The sequence below is a fragment of the Oncorhynchus nerka genome, linkage group LG27 (genome assembly GCF_034236695.1).
Source record: "Oncorhynchus nerka isolate Pitt River linkage group LG27, Oner_Uvic_2.0, whole genome shotgun sequence".
Classification (NCBI taxonomy): Eukaryota; Metazoa; Chordata; class Actinopteri; order Salmoniformes; family Salmonidae; genus Oncorhynchus; species Oncorhynchus nerka.
In genome coordinates, this window is record NC_088422.1 from 21,309,581 (window position 1) to 21,330,433 (window position 20,853).

At 41.3% G+C, this 20,853-nt stretch overlaps 1 protein-coding gene across 1 annotated transcript in view; it reads right to left on the reverse strand.

Moving 5' to 3' along the window:
* The window catches only part of LOC115110988 (sodium-dependent serotonin transporter-like), a 28,575-nt gene extending 8,361 nt beyond the window's left edge, over positions 1-20,214 (reverse strand). The window contains exons 1-11 of the mRNA XM_029636872.2: positions 19,521-20,214; positions 10,987-11,121; positions 10,434-10,653; positions 9,654-9,792; positions 9,248-9,382; positions 3,309-3,412; positions 1,774-1,901; positions 1,464-1,576; positions 1,221-1,352; positions 879-978; positions 385-485 (exon numbers count right to left, since the gene is read on the reverse strand). Coding sequence (XP_029492732.1) covers positions 385-485; positions 879-978; positions 1,221-1,352; positions 1,464-1,576; positions 1,774-1,901; positions 3,309-3,412; positions 9,248-9,382; positions 9,654-9,792; positions 10,434-10,653; positions 10,987-11,095 — 1,281 coding nt within the window. The 5' untranslated portion in view covers positions 11,096-11,121; positions 19,521-20,214. The remainder of the gene's footprint in view (positions 1-384; positions 486-878; positions 979-1,220; positions 1,353-1,463; positions 1,577-1,773; positions 1,902-3,308; positions 3,413-9,247; positions 9,383-9,653; positions 9,793-10,433; positions 10,654-10,986; positions 11,122-19,520) is intronic.
* Between the last annotated feature and the right edge of the window lie 639 nt (positions 20,215-20,853).

The window sequence follows — 20,853 nt, forward strand, 5'->3', positions numbered from 1 at the left end:
TGTAGGATTTAAGCAAAGTGTAACCATACAGTCTCTGGCAAAGTCCAAATGAAATGTTAGCACATCTGATCCTACACCAACCATCCACCCATGCCATTTAACCTGCCATGACGATTGGCATGTTAGGGCAAGTTACCCAAAAGGGCCATGTGGAAGATTTGACGTTTGAGATCTTTGAGAGGTTTACAAAAAACTGATGGGGCGCTGTAGGTCAATCAGATTGAGTCAGATTTGTGAACTAATGGATGGCTAACAATGTTAAATCCGTTTTAATTGTTACAGTATGAGGACAATGCTTGATTGAATGTGAAACCAGTAGTTCATTGTACAATATATTCCATAATTTCAAATCTTATCGGTTGGTTGCCCTACGGTTGTGCTTACCGCTAGAAATGCAGGACTAATAGCCACCCAGCACACCTTCCAAAATAATCCAGGATAATAGCCTAACATGGATTTAATGTCATTGCTGAATCTTGTGATACCTGAAACAAATGAAAATTGAAGAGAGAGGGTTAAACAACACTATGACAACAACTTGAAAAAAAATATTCTAAAAATAACTTTGTCATGTGCAATCTGAAAAATGTATTGTTAACAGGATGCATAATGCACTTCTTTAGCTTTTATAACCACCACAAAATATGGAATGACATGTTAGTCATTTAGTGCCTTGCTCAAGGGCACATCGTCCGATTTTTCATCTGATTGGGGATTCAAACCAGCGACCGTTTGGTTACTGACCCAGCGCTTTTAAACGCTGGGATACCTGCAGTATAAATGAGGCAGTATGAATTAAAATGTCTTTCTAATGCAAGATACTACTAGGAGTATAGGAAGCGTAAACTGTAATATCACCATTAGTTCACCATTCTTACCATAGAACCAGGAAACAGCGATGGCCTCAAGAAAACCAACAGCAATGATGGAGGAACCCACCCCAAATTCCTCCAGCAGTTTCACCACATAGGCCCCACCCTGAGAGAAACACATGCTTGTCACTCGTGTGGCAAATGTATCATTCTAATCAAGTTACTCAAAATAGAACGGATTGTTCATTTACTATTCATTTATATTCTATTATTTAGCCTGTCTACAGGGCCATCTTGAAATGACAACTGTAGCATCAGCCGCCTCCACATTCTAGTCCTCAAGTGCTCTAAAAAAGTATTTTCTTAACCTGTTGTAGTCTGTCTTCAAAGTGCTAAATTCTTATTTACATTGGTAAGAGTGCTGAGGGAGCCCAAAAAGCACACAACGACCAAGCCCAGTACAAACAGCTCCCGTCTGTGTGCCAGGTATTCAGGGTATTCATCCATCACAGCAGTAATGATAGCCTCCAGTCCTCCGAACTTAGACAGAAATTAGAGCGGGCTACGTCAATGAGAGTGATTACATACAACAATTAAAGATCACTTAATTTAGAGATAATCTGATACATCAAATTAGGCAAGTCTTCATACCGTGCTATCAAGCCCAAGAGTGATCATCATCACGAAGAAGATAATGGCGAAGAACGTTGATCCTGTCATGTTGGCTATGGCCTCTGGATATGTGATGAAGAGTAGGCTTGGACCTGGGGGGTAAATACAAGGCTGAGAACAATCTCAAAGCTACAATGTCCTATTCTTGTTGTAGATATAGAAATACATTCTTATTGAACAAGTACAGTCAGTTACAGCAGTGTATCAAAAACATATAAATACACCAAAAACAGGTATTGGAGAAACTTTTTAAGTGGTTTTAGAGAGTTAGAGAGTTTTGGCCACTTACCTTTGTCTCTGGCCACATCCTCCACATTCACATTTCTCTTCTCTGCCATGTAACCCAGCATAGTGAAGATCACAAACCCAGACATGAAGCTGGTCAGGCAGTTCACCAGGCTGGTCACTATGGCATCACTACAGCGTCACAACACAGAGGCAAACATGGTGCCTGTCTGATCATCTCAAGTATTGTCATTCATATACCTTACTCTGGTTTGGTTGTGAACAGTTGTTACATTGGGATTTTGTAAATGTGGCAACTGCCCCCCAAAATGGATTACCCTTGTAAGACATGTTCTCCAAGCTCGCTAGCCAGCAAGCAAACATAGACAGTGGACCATTGACATACACAGCATTCTAAATGCCATTTTTCATTTCTATGGGGTGGGCATTCACTTTCTTTTCATTAGGATAACCCTGTCAGTAAGAGTAAGTCCATTCACATTCTGTGTGATTCATGAATGTCTCCGAGAAGCAGCAGTGCCACTGTTTCCTCACCTGTACCACTGTTACACTACTAACCACATTAACCATGTCCACGCCAGCCGTCTTACAGGGAGCTTACAATTCAATTTGTCCTTCAGGTGAGCCCTGTCACCCATTCATCTCCCACGACGCTGGACTCACCACTCCCTCTTTCTAATTATAATTACATTGTCTTAAAGAGTTGCTGTGGGACATCCGTTTAAGCCTATCTATTCAACACATGGTAAATAAATCCCTGTGATTGGCCGGTGCTTCCTCCCTCCCCTCCTACATGGGGCTGATGTGTATGAAAGTGAGAGCTATAGTTAGCCTGCCCGAGACACATGTTTCTGCCACTGGATGTCAATGCATGATGGCTTTTTGTGAGAGAGATTGGAAACGCTATTGTGGAGATCCAGCCTCACTTCTACCTACCTCACTGGTGTGTGGGGCATTCAGGACGAGGAGCAACTTCCTTTCCACCCTGGACAAGCTTACCTCCTCTAAGTCATACTGGGTTTTACTTTTTCATTGTTTGGAAGTGATTGATTGATTGATGTGGTTCACAGTTTCAGCAATGGAAGGTTTGTGGGTTTGATTCCCACTGGGGCCACCCTTAGTGTAAGTCGTTTCGAATATAAGCGTCTACTAAATGGCATATGTGAATACAGGCAGATATACTGTAGCTTAATTGATCAAAGTCTCCCATTTCTCCAGGTGTGTTGTGTGCAAGTGACCCAAAAGATTGAGTAACACTTTATAATACATTTCATGAATAATCCATTATATATGTTTATAAGTGGTTTATATATTTTAAATGCTTATGAATATGAATGTTAATAAGGCTTAGGCTATATATTTCTAAATGCTACCAACCAAATAATTAAAGTTATTTAATAATAGTTTATAAATAGTTAATTTAATGCTTTTTCATGAAGGTTATCACAAAGAGTTAGGCATAATTGAGCCAAATCATTTGGGATAAATTGCATACCATGAAAAGTTACTTCTGTAAAAATGGATAATCAGAAGTGTGTATTTACTATTATTCAAAGGAGTTTTAGTATCAGCTCTTACCGATAACAGTTGTTGGTGAAGGGGTTGTAGCTGGAGAGGGCAAGGAGTACCCCAAAGCCTGGTCCCAGGGAGAAGAAGATCTGAGCCGCAGCATCTACCCACACCTACAAAACACATGGAGATGAATTACACTCACATGACCGAACCTGTGGAATTCTATCTCACCATATTCACTAAATAAGCACTTAGGAAATTTACCTGAACTCTCATAATGTCAGACTTGGTGCTTTGACCTGTATTGTCTCCATGCATTACTCAACAGAATAAAGACCTGTATTAAGCTACTGAAGCCTAACTGTTCCTGTCTGTCTGTCTTTCTGTTTGTCTCACTACCTGTCTGTCTGTCCAACCTCGACTCAGGGATCGACTAAACATAGTAAATGAACATTTGTATCCCTCCATTTATTATGATATGTTACTTTTCATATGGTATGTATTAATTTGTGGACATCCATCATCCATTTCGTATGATATGTTAAGTACTGAATTTCATACAATATGTTCCGAATTTGCAATATGCATGATATATAACTAATTCCAATTTGTTGTGGCTAACATTAGCTAGGTGCAGGCCCGTGCACAGACCTTTGGTGGAGTAGGTGCTTAAAGTGAAAAAAGGGCACACCCCCAAATACACTGAGTGTAAAAACATTAAGGACACCTGCTCTTTCCATGTCATAGACCGACCAGGTGAATCCAGGTGAAAGCTATGATCCCTTATTGATGTCACTTGTTAAATCCACTTCAAATCAGTATAGATGAAGGGGAGGAGACAGGTTAAAGAATGCTTTTTAAGCCTTGAGACAATTGAGACATGGATTGTGTATGTGTACCATTCAGAGGGTGAATGGGCAAGACAAAATACTTAGGTGCCTTTGAATTGGGTATGGTAGCAGGTGCCAGGCGCACCAGTTTGTGTCAAGAGCTGCTGGGTTTTCCACACTCAAGAGTTTCCTGTGTGTATAAAGAATGGTCCACCACCCAAAGGACATTCAGCCAACTTGACACAACTGTGGGAAACATTGAAGCTAGCATTGGCCAGAATCGATGCAGCGCGACATATCTCCGTCGCATAGAGTTGATCAGGTTGTTGATTGTGGCCTGTGGAATGTTGTCCCAATCCTCTTCAATGTTCAATGGCTGTGCAAAGTTGCTGGATATTGGCGGGATATCCTCAATGGGTGACATGTCTGGTTAATTTGCAGGCCATGTAAGAACAGCTTCAAGGAATTGTGTACAGATCCTTGTGACATGGGGCAGTGCATTATCATGCTGAAACATCAGATGAATGGCGGTGGATGAATGGTATGACAATGGACCTCAAGATCTTGTCACGGCATCTCTGTGCATTAAAATTGTCATGGATAAAATGCAATTGTGTTCACCTGCCCATACCATAAACCCACCGCCACCATGGGGCGCTCTGTTCACAATGTTGACATCAGCAAACCGCTCCCCCACACGACGCTATACATGTGGTTGTGAGGCTGGTTGACGTACTGCCAATTTCTCTAAAACGATGTTGGAGATGGCTTATGGTAGACAAATTAACATTCAATCATTCAACAGCTCTGGTGGACATACCTGTAGTCAGCATGCCATTTGCATGCTCCCTCAAAACTGGAGACATCTGTGGTATTGTGTTGTGTGACAAAACTGCACATTTTAGAGTGGCCTTTTATTGTCCCCAGCACAAGGTGCACCTGTGTAATGATCATGTTGATGAATCAGCTTCTTGATATGCCACACCAGTAAGGTGGATGGATTATCTTGTCAAAGGAGACATGCTCACTAACAGGGATGTAAACAAAATTGACATAAATTATATTTTTGTGCATATGGAAAATTTCTGGAATCTTTTATTTCAGCTCATGAAACATGGGACCAGAACTTTACATGTGACATTACTATTTATGTTCAGCATATATCTATACAGTACCAGTCAAACTCATTCATGGGTTTTTCTTTATTTTTACTATTTTCTATATTTCAGAATAATCCAAACTATGAAATAATACATATGGAATCATGTAGTAACCAAAAAAAGTGTTCAACAAATCTAAATATGTGTTATATTTGCGATTCTTCAAATAGCCACCTTTTGCCTTGATGACAGCTTTGGACGCTCTTCGCATTCTCTCAACCAGATTCACCTGGAATGATTTTCCAACAGTCTCCCACATACGCTGAACACTTGTTGGCTACTTTTCTTTCACTCTGCGGTCCAACTCATCCCAAACCATCTCCATTTGGTTGAGGTCGGGGGATTGTGGAGGCCAGGTCATCTGATGCAGCACTCCGTCACTCTTCTTCTTGGTAAAATAGCACTTACACAGCCTGGAGGTGTGTTGGGTCATTGTCCTGTTGAAAAACAAATGATAGTCCCACTAAACCCAAACCAGATGGGATAGAGTTCTAAATAAATCCCAGACAGTGTCACCAGCAAAGCACCCACACGCCATAACACCTCCTCCTGCATGCTTTACGGTGGGAACCACACATGCGGAGATCATCCGTTCACCCACACTCCAATTTGGACTTCAGACCAAACAACAAATTTCCACCAGTCTAATGTCCATTGGTCGTGTTTCTTTTCCCAAGCAAGTCTCTTGGTATGATTGGTGTCCTTTAGTAGTGGTTTCTTTGCAGCAATTCGACCATGAAGGCCTGATTCACACAGTCTCCTCTGAAAAGTTTATGTTCAGATGTGTCTGTTACTTGAACTCTGTGAAGCATTTATTTGGGCTGAAATTTCTGAGGCTGGTAACTCTAATGAACTCATCCTCTGCAGCAGAGGTAACTCTGGGTCTTCCATTCCTGTGGTGGTCCTCATGAGAGTCAGTTTCATCATAGCGCTTGATGGTTTTTGCGACTGCACTTGAAGAACCTTTAAAAGTTCTTGAAATGTTCCTTATTGACTGACCTTCATGTCTTAAAGTAACGATGGACTGTCGTTTCTCATTGCTTATTTGAGCTGTTCTTGCCATAATATGTACTTGTTATTTTACCAAATAGGGCCATCTTCTGTTTACCCCCCTACCTTGTCACAACACAACTGATTGGCTCAAACGCAGGAAAGAAAGGAAAGAAAGGAAAGAAGGAAAGAAGGAAGGAAAGAAATTCCACAAATGAACTTTTAAGAAGGAACACCTATTAATTGAAATACATTCCAGGTGACTACCTCATGAAGCTGCTTGAGAGAATGTCAAGTGTGTGCAAAGCTGTCATCAAGGCAAAGTGTGGCTATTTGAAAAATCTCAAATATAAAATATATTAACACTTTTCTGGTTACTACATGATTCCATATGTGTTATTTCATAGTTTTGATGTCTTCACTATTATTCTACAATGTAGAAAATAGTATAAATAAAGAAAAACCCTTGAATGAGTAGGAGTTCAAAAACGTTTGACCAGTAGTGTATAAACAGTGCATTCGGGAAAGTATTCAGACCCCTTCACATTTTCCACATTTTGTTACGTTACTGCCTTATTCTAAAATGGATTAAATAAAAAAATCCCCTAATTCTACACACAATACCCCATAATGACAACGTGAAAACAGGTTGTTAGAAATGTTTGCAAATGTATCATTTAAAAAAAACTTAAATACCTTATTCATATAAGTATTCAGACTCTTTGCTATGAGACTCGAAATTGAGCTCGGTGTATCCTGTTTCCATTGATCATCCTTGAGATGTTTCTACAACTTGATTGGAGTCCTGCTGTGGTGAATTCTATTGATTGGACATGATTTGGAAGGGCACACACCTGTCTATATAAAGTCCTACAGTTGACAGTGCATGTCAGAGCAAAATCCAAGACATGAGGTTGAAGGAATTGTCCATAGCGCTCCAAGACAGGATTGGAAGAAGTTTGGAACCACCAAGACTCTTCCTAGAGCTGACCGCCCAACCAAACTGAGCAATCGGGGGAGAAGGGCCTTGGTCAGGGAGGTGACCAAGAACCCAAAGGTCACTCTGACAGGGCTCCAGAGTTCCTCTGTGGAGCTGAGAGAATCTTCCAGAAGGACAACCATCTGTGCAGCCCTCCACCAATCAGGTCTTTATTGTAGAGTGAGATATGTAGTTGTAGATGTAAATGTAGATAACACTTTTATTTCCCTTTTGACCCCCCATTTTAATTGCATAGAGAATCAGGGGAAATCCAGATGATCAAATGTGTCACACAAGCATGAGACTGTCGTGCTCGAAGGGGTTGTTCATGAAGGCACCAATGGGATGCTCGAAGGGGGTGTTCATGAAGACACCAATGGGATGCTCGAAGGGGGTGTTCATGAAGGCACCAATGGGATGCTCGAAGGGGGTGTTCATGAAGACACCAATGGGATGCTCGGGGGGGGGTGTTCATGAAGACACCAATGGGATGCTCGGGGGGGGGGGGATTTATGAGTTTATGAGAAATGATCTAATTTGATGGGCAATTTGTTGCATTTAAAGTTACAAGGCCACCAATCAAAAGGGCACTTTTTTCACAGGAGGGCAGGCGCTCCAGCATCCCTATGGCTCTATCTGTGCACGTGCTTGGCTAGGTGGCTAGGTGGCTAACATTAGCTAGGCTAGGGTTTAGGGTTAGGGTTAGGGGTTAAGGTTATGTCTTTGAGGCCAGGCTGGTCTGTCTACCTGCCTGCCTGCCTGTCTATCTGTGATAATCCTCTGCTATTCTAGAGATTTAAATGCTATGCAATTTATGTTCTCATTTTAAAATTGTTCAATTTCAGACAGCTGATTCCATCCAAGCATCAAATCATATCAAATCAAATCAAGCACAGTGTTTCTTGCTGAATACATAATAAATACCATGTAACACTTCAAATTAAAGTCCGCACATAATAATATATTACTTTTTATTAGCATGTATGCACCTTTATGTCTATGCACATTTTGCTGTTTTGTAGTCAGGATAATAGTACGCTATTATAAAGGGTGTCATACATGCTGATGTCAAGTCTTGTAATGCATTGCACATCATAATGCATTATACCTGCAGCGTAAGCACAAATTAAAGGGTGTTCATTGAATTGAATTCCAAAATTGTAATTTTCTGTATTTTCCGATGGATTTCTGTGACCTGTTGTGACAGTTGTGCTGAATGATAGCCTCATACAGATCCTATTTCACAGCTGTACTGAGTGATCTGAAGAGGAGCGTGCATTTGGAGAGGGAGAGGAGGACGAAAAGAGAAAGTATATGTGTGATTGCGAGAGAATGGAGTGGGGGGCTTTGTTAATGTAAAAAACATCTAAACCAATTACGCATCTCATTATCGCATGCTGTGGCTTATTTATGCATCTCATCTCATCATTATTCCCTTGAACCAAAGCACTCACTCATACTGAGCCAACAACACAGCACTGGACCATCAGACACTAGAAATTAAAGGACATATGATAGACTGTTCCCAATATACTGGTTGCAATGAACTCAGGCTGCCATCCCCATCACCAGAAAGGCAAGTTTACAGATGCAGTATTTTTTGTGCTGCGCATCACAGCACAGCATACTGCACTCGCCTGGGTCAAAATCGCCTGGGGAAAAACATTTTACTGCATTGAATTGAAATAACAAATGCCACACATCCTCTTCATCACCAGGGAAATAACATTATTTTGTATGGGATTGACTGTGTTTGACCACTGCTGTGCACTTCCTTTCTTTGATGGATTTTGACACAGGCGGGTGCAGAATGCTGTGCTGTGACGTGCAAAAAAAACTACTGCGTCTGTACAACCAAATAATGACATCATTCTAACATCCCATGCCAAGTTTTTGCCCGCTCAGTCTACTATACCAACTCCCATTTGGTACCAAAATTATCAGACAATTACGCAAAATTCTTCAAGCTATTTGACAGTGTTTCCTGCTCCAAACAAATGATCATATGGAATTGATGTGATCATGTGGAATCTTATCATAACTCACACTGGTCTCGAAGAGTTTCTCCCACTTGGGCTGGAGGTAGAAGACCACTCCCTTCCATGCACCTGGTAGGGTGGCACCACGGATCAACAGGATGAAGAGCACCACATAGGGCAAGGTGGCTGTCACCCACACTACCTGGCACGGGACGGGAAAAGCAGCAGACAGAGAGAGAGATGAGAAGGGAAGAGAAATTGAGATTATAGTCTTGTGAATCACACTGGACAAGGTATTGTAATGACCCTAGTCTAGGAACGTCCCCAACTGAAAAATCTCTCTGTGGCCAGTGTGTTTGCCTTTGGGTCGAATGACCTGGTACTAACCACCACCATTTTGCTATAATATGCTCAGGTAATTTCCCCCACACACTGACACCCCTTTACTGCAAGAGTGGCTTGGACTTGTTTACCTTCCCTGATGTCTTCACTCCCTTCCAGAGACTGAAGTAAACGATAGTGAAGATGAGGAAGAGGCAGAGCATCAGCTGCCAGCGAACACCCCCCACGTTACTCAGCCCATCGGACTTGTGGATTTCCAGAACATTCCTCCTAAGGTGGAACAATATATGAGTTGTTTACATGTACTTCCTTTGTCCGTAAGCCTCGGCCTACATACACTGCTAAAACTAAGGATGCTTTGTGGTTCGATATAGATCCTTTTTGAGGGCCATATAATACAGATGTAGGATCTTAATTTGATCACCCTGTTGCAGGAGGAAATGTAACATTTGTAGTGTATTTGAGGTTTTCCACTTTCCACTTTGAAATTTCAGACTTAATTTACCAAACCCTACAAAAATATCAATTAATTATAATCCACATAATAATTCACATCCTATTGCTGCAGGATTATTTTCCTGCTGTAGCAAATTGGCTCAAATTAAGATGCTACTGCTACATCTGTGTAAGCGAGCCATTGAACTATCATTGGTTAGCTAAATAGAGCATCAGTTCTTCTTGCAGTGTGCTAAGTTAATTTCCTGTTTTCTATAATCACAGCATGTTTCAACACTTGTAAGCAAGTGTTTGATGAAAAAACGAAAATGACAATGCACTATTGTGAAATGTAAAAGATGTCTAAATATTTTAATGCAATGAAATGATCAAAATGATGTCAACCCATTGACGTGGTTTTTCAAGATGATGGTAACAGTATTTCACTGTGCTGTCTGCCACTTACATGCACTTACGTGTAAAATTCCTCAGCAGGTGACCTGGAGTAGTTATTCCAGGTCACGTTGTCTTTCAGGAAGTAGTTGGTGCAGTTTTCAGTGTTCCAGGCATTGTCACAGTTGGTCCAGGGCAGGACGCTGGCGAAGGACGAGTAGAAGTAGAAGAGTGCCCAGGCGATGATGGTGTTGTAGTAGAATGAGACGTAGAGCGAGATGACACAGATCGCATACCCAATGCCTGAAACCATGGACAGATGGATCAATGTCATCAGAGAGTAGAGGTGTGTGCCTCAGTGTAAATATGCCTATTATGCCATTTTGAAATGACCAATTAATTTGTAGTAGGCCTAGTGTAAATTTAATTGTACTGTACTTCAATTGACCCACTGTACAAATGATTCCACAGTCACCCTGTGCTGTAAATACACTGTTGAATTGTCAACAGTAAGGGTCACGACGTGAATGTGATAAGAAGATGTGTAGTATGCAGGTAATGTAAAGATATTCACTAGTGTGGGGTCCGTGAGTTGTGAGGTGGGTTGTGTATGAAGGTAGGTGATTCCAGTCCTACCTTTGAAGATGGGGCATATGTGTTTCCATATGGATATGGCACCAGTTCTGTGGAACTGTCCCAGTGCCAGTTCCATGTAAAAGAGTGGCACCCCTCCAAAAATTGCCATGACAATGTAGGGGATTAGGAAAGCCCCTGTACACAGATGTAGAGAGGCAAAATCACAGGTCTGACTCATCACTTTAAGAGAATCACATTGTGTAGATGAAGATGTAGGCCTAACCTCCTCCTCGGGCTATTGCCACAGCGCATAAAGTGTCTGGTGTGCAAGCTAAGATGTGAGACATATTAGGAAGGACAGGCCCTTTACAAATAGTTACTTCTACTACTTCATAGTTTAATATCTGAGTAAGAAAACCATCCATGTCATGCATTATGATGCAATTATAATGCATTGTAAGACTTTTAAGTCGTATATGAGGCCCTATATTATGTATTATAATAATTGAGTAATGATCTAGACTAAATAACAGCCAGTTTGAGACAGTTAAGATGTTATGCATAAAGATACTTAACATTTTATTTATAAGCCTTGCATCATAAAGGCTCATACATTTTTATTAAACAGGTTATAAATCATTATTTATCTTTAGATACACTTAAACGACTTTTTTATATTTTATTCGAAAGGAAATCTTATTGCGCACATGTTTGGGTAACCTTATGGCGTCTACGTTTTGGTGACAGTTACTTTAATTGAAAGGAATTACATTATTAAAAGATGTGAAATGTCTTTACTTTTCAAACTGACCATCCGTTAAATGATTGGTAGTTTTTTTTATATATATATAAACTGTATATCCCTACACATGTTATAACTTTAATTTTTTTAAAATTCAGAACAGTTATACATGCAAATGGCTACATGCGCTACTTTTAGAGAAGCAGTTCTGTCACTATGGTGGATAAAATCAGTGCATCAAGAAATACTCCCTCGAGTTAAATTGCAAACGATAGCCTTCTACAAATGTGGTGGAAATATAACGGTAAATACAGATGACAGACAAAATAACACAAAAAAATACATTAATTCCAGACTGTTTAATTCGTTTATAGCCTATAACCTCGATAGGATATACATTTTCCACTTTCCGTTTTCAATAATAGTGATTAGATTAGAGGTAGGCCTATGCTTTGTAGCCTCATTCAGCGTCCAACAACATTTGGGACATCGAAACTCGTCTCTTTCTAACTAATCTTGGCGGATGAACTCTCCTAGCTAATACTCTAGGCTATATTTCAATCATAAACAGTAAAAACTATGGTACTGTATACGTAGTTCAATGTTTTAATTTGAAGATGAACTAAAAAAAATATTTAAGTGTGTTTCAGTGAGTTTATTATTGTGGGTTGCAGGCTATACAGCCTGTGAAGCTTATTTCAGCACCATGGACAGCACAAGGTATAGCCTGTCTACCCTGGTGCGCGCATAAGAGCAACTATCATTTTCAAAATCTTTATTACAAACAGGTTGTGTAAAGAATAATATTTATTAATGGCAGCCTACTATCATATCTACTATCAAGAAAGACGAGACCACATAAATGTAACTAAGGGCATAGATTAGCCCGCTAAAATATAAAGCAAATAAATCAGTAATTAGAAAAACTCTTACCGCCTCCGTTTTGGTAACAAATGTATGGAAATCTCCACACATTTCCCAAGTCTACCGCGAAGCCAATGACTGATAAAAGAAAATCCATCTTCTTGCTCCATTTGTCTCGTGTGTCCGTCTGTGTGATCACAGGTACCGGCACAGGGTTGGTGTTGTAACCGGAGTTTGAGGGGCCCTGGACGCTCAAGCTTCCGGCTGGGGCCGCTGAGTCTTGGCGGGTCATGGTTGGCGGACTATCAAAACTCAGTCCGCCGTCTGAGCAGGTAAGTTTTAAAAAACTGACAAGCTTCAGAGGCACTGAAGATTCTCGTATTGTGGGCGATGATAGGTCAGACAGGGAGGAGTAAATTGCCAATCACTAGGCTAGTGGAGTAGAACTCCCTCTGCGCACACTAATCAACAAAATGAGCTCCACTCCAACGTCGACGAGTTTTAGGTTCCCTACTTTTTAATAGGTAACATTTTAGACATCCTGCCGTTTTAATGTTGAATTTAGAAGGATTACAGCCTATTCAAGAGTAGGCCTACTAGGTTATTTGATAAGCAGTTATGTTGAATTGATGTTTTGTTTTAGGTTACCAATATCATTGTTAGGTCACAACAAGTGTCATGGTGTATCTTGTCAAGATTAAATTGAGAATGAATTTGACTGGCTATGGATCTAAATGGTAACTGGCTATAGAGGGAAGGAGGAACTAGCTGGCTACTCAAACTCAATGTAAGCAAATGTTCTAATCTAAAACATCTTTGAAGAGGTTTTGATGTTATGGTTCAGGTGGTAGTGTGTTTGCCCATGCAATGTCCCCTGACAAAAGATGAATAAAAATGGCTAAAGAAGGTTGTGTGTGTGTGTGTGTGCGTGCGTGTGTGTGTGCGTGCGAGAAATAAACCTTGACCATTTTAAGTAGACAAAGTCTCAAAGGGTCTTTGCTTCTTGAGTATAGTGAAATGCTTTTGGTGAGGAGACAACAGCTTAACTGAACCTAGTTAGGGAATCCATCGCTTTTAGCACAGGCCAATTTCAAAAGTCCTAAAGAGTCCCAAACCAAATATATATACTGTTGTAATCTTGCAGGTCATTGAGTCGAGAGTGCACCAAATGAGGTTAGTTTGGAAAATGGATATGACAACGAGATAGGACCCGCAGCATTTAAAGACATCATGAACTTTACACTTAATGCGATCTGGCCTGTCGTGAAGAGTTCTAATGTAGGCTTCTGATGCTACACTATTATTTTATACCATTTATAAAGAAAATTATTTAATTAGTACATTTTGTAAATCACCTTTTAGAGCTGAAAATACAATAATAATTCCAAGGTAACACAAATATTTACAGCAGCCTACTGTACAGTGGGGCAAAAAAGTATTTAGTCAGCCACCAATTGTGCAAGTTCTCCCACTTAAAAAGATGAGAGAGGCCTGTAATTTTCATCATAGGTACACTTCAACTATGACAGACAAAATGAGAGACAAAAAATCCAGAAAATCACATTGTAGGATTTTTAATGAATTTATTTGCAAATTATGGTGGGAAATAAGTATTTGGTCAATAACAAAAGTTTGTTATATACCCTTTGTTGGCAATGACAGAGGTCAAACATTTTCTGTAAGTCTTCACAAGGTTTTCACACACTGTTACTGGTATTTTGGCCCATTCCTCCATGCAGATATCCTCTAGAGCAGTGATGTTTTGGGGCTGTTGCTGGGCAACACAGACCTTCAACTCCCTCCAAAGATGTTCTATGGGGTTGAGATCTGGAGACTGGCTAGGCCACTCCAGGACCTTGAAATGCTTCTTACGAAGCCACTCCTTCGTTGCCCGGGCGGTGTGTTTGGGATCATTGTCATGCTGAAAGACCCAGCCACGTTTCATCTTCAATGCCCTTGCTGATGGAAGGAGGTTTTCACTCAAAATCTCACGATACATGGCCCCATTCATTCTTTCCTTTACACGGATCAGTCGTCCTGGTCCCTTTGCAGAAAAACAGCCCCAAAGCATGATGTTTCCACCCCCATGCTTCACAGTAGGTATGGTGTTCTTTGGATGCAACTCAGCATTATTTGTCCTCCAAACACGAAGAGTTGAGTTTTTACCAAAAAGTTATATTTTGGTTTCATCTGACCATATGACATTCTCCCAATCTTCTTCTGGATCATCCAAATGCTCGCTAGCAAACTTCAGACGGGCCTGGACATGTACTGGCTTAAGCAGGGGGACACGTCTGGCACTGCAGGATTTGAGTCCCTGGAGGCGTAGTGTGTTACTGATGGTAGGCTTTGTTACTTTGGTCCCAGCTCTCTGCAGGTCATTCACTAGGTCCCCCCATGTGGTTCTGGGATTTTCGCTCACCGTTCTTGTGATCATTTTGACCCCACGGGGTGAGATCTTGCATGGAGCCCCAGATCGAGGGAGATTATCAGTGGTCTTGTATGTCTTCCATTTCCTAATAATTGCTCCCACAGTTGATTTCTTCAAACCAAGCTGCTTACCTATTGCAGATTCAGTCTTCCCAGCCTGGTGCAGGTCTACAATTTTGTTTCTGGTGTCCTTTGACAGCTCTTTGGTCTTGGCCATAGTGGAGTTTGGAGTGTGACTGTTTGAGGTTGTGGACAGGTGTCTTTTATACTGATAACAAGTTCAAACAGGTGCCATTAATACAGGTAACGAGTGGAGGACAGAGGAATCTCTTAAAGAAGAAGTTACAAGTCTGTGAGAGCCAGAAATCTTGCTTGTTTGTAGGTGACCAAATACTTATTTTCCACCATCATTTGGAAATTGTTACGAAAAACTATGAGTGGTGGGTAGAATCAGGCGCAGAGAGCAGGGTTCCGTCGTTTAACACAAATTTATTCACCGGTGCAACCAAAAATGAATGACGCCAACCCACAAGGCGTAAATAGTTGCCAGTCCAAAAACAACAGGACAAAATAGACCGGATAAATAAGGAACACGAAAAGCAATACACCATCAAACACAGAGTAACAATTAACAAGCCCGCACAAAAACCCAGCAGGCCTAGTGCCCTTAAATAACCTACAAACAAACCCTAATACAAAACAGGTGTACCCAATTAACCAATAACAAACACAAACGGAAAAAGAATCGATGGCAGCTAATAGGCCGGTGACGACGACCGCCGAGCCCCGCCCGAACAGGAAGAGGCACCCTCTTCAGCGAGGTTCGTGACAGAAATAAATTCATGAAAAATCCTACAATGTGATTTTCTGGATTTTTTTTCTCATTTTGTCTGTCATAGTTGAAGTGTACCTATGATGAAAATTACAGGCCTCTCTCATATTTTTAAGTGGGAGAACTTGCACAATTGGTGGCTGACTAAATACTTTTTTGCCGCACTGTATGTGTCAAAAGCTGTCTTGTTTTTTTATAATCATTCATATCTCATGATGAGGACCTTGTCAACGGCTCCTGTAGCTCAAACCTTATTATATTTCAAACGTCAACTCGCTACCAACGCTGTGACTGGAGACTGAGGATAGGGTAAGGGGCTAGTCAAGGGGAAACGTCATGGCTATTCAGGCAAAGACTGCGGGGCCCTGAGGGTCAAACCACTACAGTCACAGATCCTGCACTATATGGCACAGGCCATCTTTCACATACAGGCCTGTCAATCTGCGTTGGCACATGGTCAAAAGAACATCGGACTGACAGGGCCTCCCTGCACATGCCCTGGTGACCATTAGAGACTGTCGACTCTGATCACCCATGGACGTGTGCATGATGGCGGCCTTACACTCATATCTCAGGGGAGCTGTCACTGACATCGCCACTCCCACATTTGGAGCGATATGGATATGCACCATTGTTGTTTCTTTCTTACTATTTTTTGCATTTGTGGTTGCTGGTCTTGTTGGTCTTGGTACTCTTATACATGTATTACTTATTTTCCTTTTTGTTCTTCTTGTTCTTCTTCTTGTTCTTTTCTGTTCCTATCCTCATTGGTGTCCACATTGTTTTTCTCCGGTGCATCAGAAGCCCAGATCTTTTTAATTGTCTTCTGTGAACTCATCCTTTCTGATTCAGAGGAATGCCCTATGTGTTGTTATCCATCTGAGCAGAGATTTCCAGCCATCTACTGGTTCTGTAGTCAGCCTGGGTTTACAGGGGATTACAGACAGGTGAAGGCATCATTTGGCTGCATTCCTATGAGGTTTAAGGGCATTAGGTACCAAACAAAAGAAAATAGACTGAAACATTGCTAAAAGATTTTTTTAAAATTCCCTTGTGTGCCTAAACGAATACAACCCTGTTGTGCTTTGTGTATTGTGCTGGTGTGAGCGCTGTGATGGCGTGATAATTGATGGGCCTCCCATCCATGAGTAAGCGAATGGGAGCTGGTACAATGTGTAGTCAGGCAGAAGTTCTGGCATGGCATTAAGGCAACTACATGATCTAAAGCAACAGTAATGAGTGAGTCAACCCAGGAAGGCAATCCCAGTTTTAAAGGCACACTACAGATTTTATGCTGTCAGTAGAAAAAAGCAATCACACAATAAGTTACAACATGTGATTACAACATGATAATAACTCTCATTAATATCTCATTAGCCAGAATTTAGTGGAAGAACAACGCTGTCCTTTTGAGGATGCGAAGAGGTATAATAATAATAATAATAATAATAATAATGATAATAATAATAATAGGGTAAGAAGAGGTATTACATTTCACCGCCAGCACAGCCACTATGACAGGAGCCATTCAATGTCTATTGGGATTGTGAAATTAGAGTACCTAGAAGTATGTCTATTTCACACTCTTAGTTTCCTAGTTATTTAATAAAGATAACTAGGAAGAGTTGGCAAATAGTGTCAGGCTTACCAGTGAAGAGGGTTGCAAAATCTGAGACAGTATCGCTTTCCCTGGCTTTATTCCAGCTCAGTGTTCATTTCAAACTCAAGTGACCACACCTTGACCCTCTTCAAAACGAGTATGTGAACATGTCTACATGTCATGATGTAAAGCATGTGTCTCCTCTTTGGTATTTTGACAGGCATCAGAGAGTAGAAAGCCCAAGCTTTAGTGGGGAAATCAAACATCCTCAGAGGACAGGAAGGCAATGAGAGAGAATGGTCCAGGCCCACAGAGTAGGAGGCCTGTGTATGGCCTTGCTAAGCAATGTCCACGTCTTCCTCTGTCATCCTACATTACCTGCCTGCCCTTTCACCACCTGATCTAGCTGACAGGTTGGCCCCCCAGGGCCCCCCACCTGCAGCCAGGGGCCAGAGGGAACTCATGCTGTTTACACTCCAATGGGCTGCACCACCAAGGGTTTAGTCAAGTCCACAACCATCACATCTACTGTACTACCTGTCCTCGTCCTTAGACAAGCCCAAACACAGAGTTTCACTTACCATGCTGTCAGTAAATGATACACACTGAGTTCTTTAGGACCCCCCCCCCTTGCCCTCAGAACAACCTCAATTCATCGGAGAATGTACTCTATAAGATATCGAAAGTGTTCCATAGGGATGCTGGCCCATGTTGACTCCAATGCTTCCCACAGTTGTGTTAAGTTGGCTGGATGTCCTTTGGGTCCTACTACCATACACTGTTCAAAGGCACTTCAATCTTTGGCTTGCCCATTCACCATCTGAATGACACACAAACTCAATTCATGTCTCAATTGTCTCAAGACTTAAAAATCATTCTTTAACCTATTTCCTCCCTTTCATCTACACGGATTGAAGTGGATTTAGGGATCATAGCTTCCACCTTGATTCACCTGGTCAGCCTATGTCATGGAAAGAGCAGGTGTTCTTAATGTTTTGTATACTCAGTGTAATTATGGGCCCACCAAACAGAAGAAACTACTGTTTGGTGCAATCTAAAATTATGCAGTAGGAAATCTTTGTAACGTTAATGACTTAAGAATGACTCTAGGATGAAATTTATGCATTCATGATCTATTTTGGTCTAGAAAAATTCTCACTTTCGTTCCTGAAGAAATCATTTCCAATGACACTGTCACCATCTACTGGACAATGCCAACTCTGCAATTTATTTCTCAAAAACGTCCATAAAATGTTTAAGAATTTCGTCAATCAAAACGTAAATGTAAAAAAAATAGAATTATATATATATATTTCTTTATAAAAATAAAGAAAAACCCTTGAATGAGGGGTTTCAAGGGTTTTTCTTTATTTTTACTATTTTCTACATTGTAGAACAATAACACATGGAATCATGCAGTAACCAAAAAGTGTTAAACATATCAAAATATATTTTGTATTTGAGATTCTTCAAATAGCCACCCTTTGCCTTGATGACAGCTTTGCACGCTCTTAGAATTCTGCCTAGAAGGCCAGCATCCTGGAGTCGCCTGTTCACTGTTGACGTTGAGACTGGTGTTGTGCGGGTACTAAACTCAGCAAAAAAAGAAACATCCCTTTTTCAGGACCCTGTCTTTCAAAGGTAATCGGTAAATATCCAAATAACTTCACAGATTTTCATTGTAAAGGGTTTAAACACTGTTTCCCATGCTTGTTCCATGAACCATAAACAATTAATGAACATGCACCTGTGGAAAGGTTGTTAAGACACTAACAGCTTACAGACGGTAGGCAATTAAGGTCACAGTTATGAAAACTTAGGACACTAAAAGAGCCTTTCTACTGACTGAAAAACACCAAAAGAAAGATGCCCAGGGTCCCTGTTCATCTGCAGGAACGTGCCTTAGTTATGCTGCAAGTAGGCACGAGGACTGCAGATGTGGCCAGGGCAATAAAATGCAATGTCCGTACTGTGAGACGCCTAAGACAGCGCTACAGAGAGACAGGACATATGAGAACTTCAGTTTCTTGGCAATTTCTCTTCATTTCTCAGAACAAGAATAGACTGATGAGTTTCAGAAAAAAGTTATTTGTTTCTGGCCATTTTGCGCCTGTAATCAAACTCACAAATGTTGTGTCACGCCCTGTCCATGGCAGGAGCTCTCCTCTGCACCGATGTCCAGGCCAGGGCTGGTGTCCAGTCCCGCTCCATGGCAGGAGCCTTCCTCGGCATTGAGATCCAGTCCAGGCACAGTGTTCAGCCTGGGTACATGGCTGGATGAGCGGGTTCTTCGTCCCGCACCAGAGCCTCCCCTGATGCTGGTGGATGAGCGGGTTCTTCGTCCCGCACCAGAGCCTCCCCTGATGCTGGTGGATGAGCGGGTTCTTCGTCCCGCACCAGAGCCTCCCCTGATGCTGGTGGATGAGCGGGTACTTCGTCCCGCACCAGAGCTGCTACCGGCACTAATCACCCCCCCTCCCCTAATTGGTTTCAGGTTTTGAGGCCGGAGTCCGCACCTTTGGTGGGGGTACTGTCACGCCCTGACTATAGGGAGCCATTGTTTCTCTATGGTGGAGTAGTTCGGGGCGTGACTGGGAGTGATGTAGATGATATTTTTCTATGTGGTGTTCTAAGTTTATTTTCAATGTTGGTGATTTGTATGATTCCCAATTAGAGGCAGCTGGTAATCATTGTCTCTAATTGGGGATATTTAAGTAGCTGTTTTTCTCACCTGTTGTTTGTGGGATATTGTTTTGTGTTTCACGTTTCTTTCTTTCTTTATTGTTTTGCTTAAGTTTCACTTAGAAATAAAGATTTGGAACTCAACCTCCGCTGCGCCTTGGTCCTTCTCTACACACGGTCGTGACATGCTGATGCTCCAGATGCTCAACTAGTCGAAAGAAGGACAGTTTTGTTGCTTCTTTAATCAGGACCACAGTTTTCAGCTGTGCTAACATAATTGCTAAAGGGTTTTCTAATGATCGATTAGCCTTTTAAATTATAAACTTGGGTTAGCTAACACAACGTGCCACTGGAACACAGGAGTGATGGTTGCTGATAATGGGCCTCTGTACACCTATGTAGATATTCCATAAAAAATATGCCGTTTCCAACTACAATAGTCATTTACAACATTAACAATGTCTACACTGTATTCCTGATCAATTTGATGTTATTTTAATGGGCAAAAAATGTGCTTTTCTTTCAAAAACAAGGACATTTCTAAGTGACCCCAAACTTTTGAACGGTAATGTATGTATATTACCCTTAGTGCACAGACAGTGCTGTAACCTACAAAAGGAACTGATCTTAAGGAAATGCAGAATGAATAATGTTTTTAGTACTCTTGGATAGCATTTCAGTGCTTTTACATCCTGTATGTGAATAAGTGCAGTTCAGAGGAGGCTGGTGGGAGGAGCCAAAGGAGGACGGGCTCATTGTAAAGACTGGAATGGAATA